This window comes from Macrotis lagotis, chromosome 1, assembly GCF_037893015.1.
Source record: "Macrotis lagotis isolate mMagLag1 chromosome 1, bilby.v1.9.chrom.fasta, whole genome shotgun sequence".
In the NCBI taxonomy this organism is placed as follows: Eukaryota; Metazoa; Chordata; class Mammalia; order Peramelemorphia; family Peramelidae; genus Macrotis; species Macrotis lagotis.
In genome coordinates this window covers 205,197,936-205,206,347 of record NC_133658.1, presented here as the reverse complement: position 1 = coordinate 205,206,347, position 8,412 = coordinate 205,197,936, and the positions used below count along the sequence as shown (strand labels likewise).

The 8,412-nt window shown below is 39.3% G+C and overlaps 1 protein-coding gene across 1 annotated transcript in view; it reads left to right on the top strand.

Moving 5' to 3' along the window:
• Positions 1–455: 455 nt before the first annotated feature.
• PXDN (peroxidasin) overlaps positions 456–8,412 on the top strand; it is a 148,203-nt gene continuing 140,246 nt past the window's right edge. Inside the window, exon 1 of the mRNA XM_074209572.1 lies at positions 456–850. Within this exon, the coding sequence (XP_074065673.1) occupies positions 630–850 (221 nt within the window). The 5' untranslated portion in view covers positions 456–629. The remainder of the gene's footprint in view (positions 851–8,412) is intronic.

Below are 8,412 nucleotides of genomic sequence, written 5' to 3'. Positions count from 1 at the left end.
AGCTCTGCCCCCAACTGGACATCTTCAAGTTATGGGCCTTAATTAAGAGATCTTTTAATAGCAGCAATTGTGCCATTCAGGGAAGCCATGGGAGTTCTGACTATTCAATGAAGTTTATGTAGAAATAATTATCAACTTGTTGTACTACATACAGCACGTGTTCAATTGAGGTAAGCGGGAATCTTGGGTTCGGCCTTCCAAATTTCAGACACAGCCACGCAGACTGGTCTTTTTTCACTCTCTTGCTCCGCCTCTCTTCCCCCTCCCTTTCCTCATACCCCCTGCCCTCTCCTCTCCCACTAAGTGTCCAGCTTCAGTGGGTAAAGGGTGGAGAGAGAGAATCCACGGCGCATGTGCACAGCTGGCCGGACCCCCCCTCCCCACACACACACACCTCCCCACCTCTGTGTTCCCCCTCCCCTCTCCCTTCTAGGCAGCTGGGGAAATCCGCTCAGCTGCTGCCTCTGCTGCCGCTGCCTCTGTGTAGCCAGGGTCTGGCTCAGGAGAGGCAGCTGGGCCGGGTGGAGCAGCGCCGGGACGAACTTGGGGGCTGCTCCTCCGCGCCGGCACCCCCTTGCCACCATCCCCCCTCGATCCCAGCTGCACAGACTCCTCTTCCCGGGGTTGCAATGACCCCCTCCAGAGCGGGTCCCCCGCGCTGGCTCCTGTTCCTTCTGCTCTGGAGCGCGGGTGTCTTCACGGGGGTCTCCCCGCAGTTGGGTAACAGCAGCGGTGGGGGCGGCGGCAACGGGGGGTGTCCCAGCCGCTGCCTCTGCTTTCGCACCACGGTACGGTGCATGCATCTGATGCTGGATAGTGTCCCTGCCGTCTCACCCCAGACCTCCATCCTGTAAGTGGCTTGCTGAGGGGCTGAGGGGTGGGTTGTGAGAGCCTTCCTACCTTCTCCGGGGAGGCTAGGTTGTGATTGAAAAGCATACCCCTTCCCATTTTTCTGAGATGCGGGAAGAGGAGAAATAAATGAATGAGGAGCGGGAGCGGGTTTGGAAGGTGAGGTTTGCCTAAGTGTGTGTTGTGGAGCGGAGTGGGTGGGGATTGAGGCATCTGGCCCCAAAGCTCTTTGTCTTCTTTGGCCCCATACTTGGTAAGACTTCTAGAAGCCGGATCTGAGTCTACTGAGTTTGTCCCTGAGCTTCTGCTTTATGCCAGAGGGAGCTCCTTTGTTAGCGTCTGGAGATTCCACCGCTGAATTTGGAAGTTGCGTGAAGCTGCAAGGGAAATCCTCACTCTGCCTTCCAAGTCCTTTTTCTCTTTCCCCATCTCATTTCTCACTGCACAGCCGCTCCCCCCCCCCATTTTCCTACATTTATTCTCTCCCCCTTCCCTCACTTTCTTATGCTTCAGCTCCCCCTCTCCTTCCTTAGTCTCTCCTCCTCTCACTTTTCTCCTCCTCCACTTTCCTTCTCCTCCCCCATGTCTTCTTTTCCCCCCCTCTTGGGTTCTGTCCCCTCCTCACTCCCTCTACTACCCACTCCCTTACTCTCCTTCCTCTACTTTCTTCCAAGCTCTCCTCTAGTCCCCTCCCCTTTTTTCTTCTATCCTATCCTTTTCTCCCTTTCCCCTCTTTTCTTTAGTTTAACTCAAATAATTTCCCAGCTCCGGAAAATGTGATTTCCTCCTTTCTCTGTGATTGTTAAATCTCTTATTACCCGCTTTTTACCTGGTTATGAAAATATCGACCCTCCCCCAACCAGACTTTCACAAATTAGACCCTGCTGCTCTTTTTCGGTTTCTCCTGAACGTAGCTTGCCAAGTTTTCCAAGAATTTTACCACCTAGGGTAGACCGAATTTTTCAGATTTTGCAGAACAAGTTCCTGTGAAGAAAAGGAACAGAAGATACCGAGAGTAATATTTCAGAGAACCTTCTGCATCTGGGGCGGGGGGGGGGGGTAGTCTGCAGCTTGCAAACCCTTTCATTCATTTAAATACTTAGATTTACTTTCCACAAGCAACAGGCTACATTTATAATATAATTTTTTCACATTCAAGTTAAGAAAAGTACAGCTTTCAGAAGATTCCTTCCAAACACAAATGCAAATCCCAGTGAAAAAAAAAAACTGCCTGCTGTCTTGGGGCTTCCCCAAGGAAAGTGTTTCCCATCTTTTCCAATTTGTGTATTTTCTTTGGATACAAAAATGCCACCAGAGTTCGCTACAGGATTTAATGTATTCACAGGATTTGCGATTAAAATTTGATTAGACATTTTCAAAATCCCTAAAAGCAGCCATTCATTTTAGATACTGAATATAATTTAATGGCCTATAGCTACATTTTGGGATGCCAAAAATAGTTTTCACTTTTCTTGGCTAAGTGAAAGAAGTTTTGGCAGGATGGAATGGGGTCCTGAAGAAGTTGTAAAAGTTTTAGTGAACTATTCAGGAAGTGGGTGGTTAGTGTTTCTTACATTTAAAACAAAGTACATTTACAGAACACCTTTCATACTGATCAGTGAATTTTTCTTTTTTTTACTAAGCTTCCGGTAGGATTTTTTTGGGGGGAGGGGTGGCTAAGGGGAGGTGGGGTCAATTATTGTCTTTGAGAATTATTCTCCTCAGTTATTTTTCCAAGCCTGAATTGGTGAGGTGGTGGTACTCTTTATATATTCACAGAAATATATTTTTTTTAAAGGGCAGGGCAAGGTTTCTTTGGATATGGGTATTTTTAATCCTTCTGTGAGTCAGTGGAAAAAACTGGGACAATGCAAGTATTATATTCATCGGGCCAGACTTTAATATTTCTAATCTACTGTTGTCTTCAAACCTTTTTGGTTACTTGAAAGAAACTTTAAAGTGTTAAGTAAACTTTAAAGGGGACAAAGATAGCATCACATATGTACCCCATACCCTGCTTTACGGAGTATTAATGCTAAGTAAATACTAAATATCCTTGTATTTCTAAAAGTGGCATAGGGCATGAAGTTAGTGGTACATTATAGTAAAGAGCTTGAAGGGCTATGACATATTTCTGCTATCAACTCTTCTTGCGGGGGAGGGACAGGAACCAGTAGTTTCCAACTGTGCTATGGAAGGAGCACTTAATTAGAGGGTGAACAAGGCTTTGGAATGTACTGACTTTTTAATTTATTTATAATACAGATAATATTTTATATATATACATCATCTATCCATTTATAAGGATTTTGTGTGTTATTTGTATAATATAGATAAGAGTAGGATGAGAATTTATTTATTAATGTAATTAGGTACACTCTGCTGATGAGTCAGGTAGTCTGTAAACATTTAAGCCTACTTAAGGGCCATGAACTTCCCTAAATATTAAGGATGCAAAAAAACAAACAAACCCAAAGCCAGTCTTTGTCCTGTTCACTATATGATTGGGGAGAAAACAAGCAAATGAATATGTACAAACTGTATACAGAATAAATAGAACATAATTAAAGGAGGGAAGGTTCTACAATAGAAAGTTGGTTCACCAGCTCTGTTTCAGAGTTCTTTTCCTTAAATAGCTTAGGGACCATATGAAGTCTTTTCTGATCCCTCCAAACTCTAGTGATCTCTCTCCCAAATTATCTTCTATTTTTATTATTTTACATATATATATTATATATGTCCATGTCCATATAATATATATTAATATTATATTTGTATTTCATATATTTTACTTCTATCTGTTGTCTTCCTTATTAAATTGTAAGCTTAGTTTTTGAGCAAGAGTAATTTCATTCTTTCTAATTTTTATCTCCAGGGTCTAGCACACAACTTAGCCATATTTAGTAGATACTTAATAAATAATTGTAGATTGATTGACAAGTTCTACTCTAATACTGTGTAGCATTAAAGGGTCCCAGGGTTCTCAAGGTAAACCACTAAAAGATCTGGCAATCTCTATTACATTAGAAAGAAAGTTTGAGACTGGATATTGTTCCTAAGCCTGGTCTCTAGACAAATGAGTTCTGAGGAGCTCCTCACCAGATTGACTGCAGGATGTTTCATTCTTTTGGCCACAACCTCTGAAAACAACTTATTTGAAATATTGAAGTATATTTCAGAAGTAGTTTCAGAGGAAACTTAAAGGGATTAATTTTTCTTATGATTTGAGAAATGGTTTGAACCAATTTGTCATTCAGACTCTGTTTGACATCATTCAAATATAACTGGAAAAAACATGAGATATTCAAGCATAAACATGTAGGGCACTTCTAAAATGACATTTATAACTCATATTTAGTTTTGATATCTGCAAATTTGTAGCTGTTTTAGGGAACTCCATAGTATTCTACTACTTATTATTTTCTAGGATGCTCAGTGATGTACATTGCAAATGGCTTGTTAGTTTAAAAAATACTCTATTAGCACAAGGGAATGCTTATGAGAGTAATTGTTTGGAAGCATGTACCAAAATTAAAGTATAACATAAACAAACCCCTCTGCAATTAATCTTTTTATGTACTTAATTCCATCTGGGAGTTCCTCCCATGATCAGTCTCTTTCCACCTCTTTCCTCTTCCCTCTCCTCAGTTTTTACTATTTTGAGGTAATTGACATCAAGCCTTGAAAATTTGTTAAAATTCTTTTATTCAAGATTTAGTTCAGGTGTCAGCCCCTCCATAAAACCTTGCTTGATTCTCCATACTGTAGCCACCTTATTTGAAAGTTATTTCTCCCTTCTCAAATACCCTTTGTAGGCTATTTTCTTGCTACCATCACAATCTGCCTTAGAATCATATTGTGCACATTCCATTTTGAATCTGTATGTGCTCTATTGGACTATTGAAATTCTTGGGAGTCACACTATGATTTTAATATATTTATATCCTCTGAACAGTGCCTTCAGAGTGGAAACTGAATTACCTTGCTGACTGGGTCTAATGCAAATTTGTGTTACATAATATCAAGTGACTCTTATGGAAGCATGGTAGTCCTTTTTTTAATTCATTGTTCCGCTCACCATAGTGGCTCTTATAGAACTTTTAATTAATATATTCCCAAACCTTATATGACATCCCCTTATCTCACCACCTTATCTGAAGATTCTGCTAGAGAGAGAGAGAGAGAGAGAGAGAGAGAGATGGATGTCTGGAACTCTTCCCTTCTTCCTTATCTTAGGTCACTAAAATGTCTTCTGTCACCATTGCCTCCTTTACCTGTCTCATAAGAAGAGGTAACCTTCTTTTCTTCTTAAAGGAGAACCCTTCTCCCTTTGTCTCTGATTACATTTCATCTTTTCATCTTTAGTAGATTGTTCCTCTATCATCCCTAGTCTCCAGTTTTCAATATTTATTTATTGACTTCTTCCTAATTATTTACAAACAAAACCACATTTCCCTCAACCTTAAAACACATACATACTCACACACACTCTGACACTTACCCTCACTTAATCTATGTATCCCAACTTGCTATTATTCCTTATCTGTTCTCTCCCAATGTGGAATGAGAGGAGTAAAGAAAAAGAAGTAGCAGGAAGGGAAGCCCCTTAAGAGGTTTAAAAAATGATGAAATATTTCACACCTGGCTGCAATAGAAGAGTGACCTTGGCATGCATATTAGCTTTATTTACATATAGGCATGCTTGTTAAGTCACCTAGGCACTTGCTGCCTTCTTTTAGTTAGACTGTGGCAAAGTGTCTAACCTCCTCTCAGGCTACCACTGGAATTGGCTGTTACATTTGATTCCAATCTTCCACTCAACCTCAGACCCCTAAATCATCTTCAGCTTCCCAGAAGTCTTCTTTGGAGTTCATGGCATGCTCACAAAATTACAAGTGTCCTTTTCACTTTATTCCAGAAAAACATACTCTGAAGAGAATCTGATTTTCCAATTGATTGCTTTCTAAATCAGTTCTATTCTGCTTTGCCCTATGGATATTCCATTTCTAGCAAATGCATGAAACTGGTATATATTGAACTGATATACCAGACATTAGAGTAAATTAAACACTATAAAATGACAAAAACACTTTATTAGATTCTTGCAATTTTAGAGGTAAAAGAGATCTTAATCTTTTAACACGAGTTAAACTAGTTCACATTAAGTTTTTTTTATGGCATATTCAATGTTTGAAATTTTCCCAGTTCAGTGCTTCTTCTCAAATATGCCAATTTTGGAGGTGAGAGGGGACAATACTTTCTATATTTCCCTCCAAAGTCTTCTGCTCAGATCAAAAGAATTGTTGTCCCTGCTCTCAGAACTTTGCCTCCTTTAATATTAATATTTCTAATGTTCTGTAGAGTTGTCTGAATTATTCCTTGCCACTCTTGAAGTCCTAGCACAGTATTCTATTAATCTATGAGTAATAATTTTTTTTACTTTCAATAAAAATTTGTGTTTTAGGATTTACTTATTTGAAGAATACTATTTTACAAGTAGGGACATGAAAGAGATTTCTTAAATTTTTTTTTTTCCTCCATGACTTTCAAAGTGACTTTTAAAGTACTAATGTCATCCTGGGAAAACATTGTGAGCACAGATTTTCCCAACCTCACAGTATATTTGTCTTTTGTTGCCTCATTAGAGAAATGTCATGAAACTGCCTAGGGGTTGTTTTTCAGTTTTATCAACTTATCGACATTTATCAACAATGTCCACAACAGAAGAACATAGTCAGCTTTTCATTTGTGAATGCCAAATGTTACTGGTCATTTTGAGTGAACAGATTGCTATGTAGTGTGAAAATGATTAGTTACATTGGAATCAGTGGTAGATATTTCAGACCAGCTGTCATGGACTGTAGAAAAATCTGCAGTTGGAGAACTTGTATATTGGAAAAGTGCTTTCCTGGTTAGAACTTTGGCAGGCTAATAATGTAATAGAATTATATTTTCTGAAGAATTTCTTAACTAAAAAATGAAGTCTCCCAAATTCTTAGATCAAAACCCCTTATTATGTAACCTGGAGACATTCCTTGATCCCTCCCTGAAGCTACTTTCCTTTGCCCCTCCCTATTACCTTAATACTGTTATAGTGATTTAAGGTTTGCAAAGCATATTACAAAAATTTTCTCATATGCTTCTCACAAAACCCCTGTGAGATGGGTGTTATTATTCCTATTTTACAGTTGAGGAAATATGAGCTAAAAAAGAATTTAAGTGACCCTCACAGGATCTTAAAGTAAGCCTGAACTTACCATTAGTACATTAGAAGAGAGAAAAGAAAAAAAGAGAGGGAATCTTAGATCAATATAGATCCAGTCACATGCAGCTGGAGCCATGCTGTTAAAATGAAGCTTAGAAGAGTGGAGAAAGAGAGTGAAACTTAGAAAGAAAGAGAGACAACTTGCATCTAGTGTGAAAAGCACCCCCCCCCCACAAAAAAAAAAAAGAAAGAAAGAAAAAGGGAGGATCACTCAGCAGAAGTACCCAAACACCTTTCTGGATCTTGGGTGGTACTTGAGGAGTGGTGTAACACCTGGTATTCCACCAATTGGTTCTCAAGTAGTGGCTAAGACAGTCTTCATTGTGCCTGTGTGACATGTGACATTCCTCACACTATGGGTAACCAGTTACATGCTAAGCCTTTCCTCCTCCTAAAGAACATGATTTTGGAGTCCAGGGAACCTTAGGAAATGTAGAGAATAGACAGTATTTTCTTTGTGCTTTGCTTTATATTGGTTTCATTTATTAGTGTTCTGATGAATCCTTCTCTGATATTTATAAAACAATTAATAGAATGATACCTGAATGATTTAGCACATAGATATTTGCTCTTGTCTCTCTCTCTCTCTCTCTCTCTCTCTCTCTCTCTCTCTCTCTCTCTCTCTCTCTCTCTAGATGTATTAGCTGCTGGACTAGACAATGAACTCCTTGAGGTTTGAGGGTTGGTGCCCAGGAGTATAAACCTAGAGCACAAAAGAACCTTAGAAGTTCAAGAAATTTTGAACTAGAAGGAGTCTTAAAGGAAATCTTGTTCAGCTACCTCATTTCACACATGAGGAAACTGTGACCCAAAGAGGTGGAGTGACCTATCTAAAGTTACAATATATGTAAGCAATTTCATTAAGTAGTAACTTAGAAATTAAACTCAAGTCCTTTTTCTCTAACTCAATAGTTCTTCCCACTGTACCTTATTTATCTTCTGAAGCTTCATTGCTTAAAAAACCACAACATCTTGCACTTAATGAATCTTCCAGTACTCAAAACTTTGTTTTTTTGGTTGTGGGAAGGTGGGATGGGCATGTGATTTCATTAGTGTGGGTGAAAGTTCTAGTAGGAAAATCCTCTCTGCCAAGGCAGATCTACCACTAGATTCTAAATCTGCAATTTATAATCCTATAAAGTTTCTGGGGAATACTAAGAAGTTAAGGCTCTAAGATTATCCATGATCACCCAGTTAGTTAGTCAGATAACAGTGCTTAAAAACCAAGCCTTCCTTTATCTTTTACAGATTCTATTTTGTATTGAATCCATAGTTGTAATCCCAGTTGGTGACTTGTT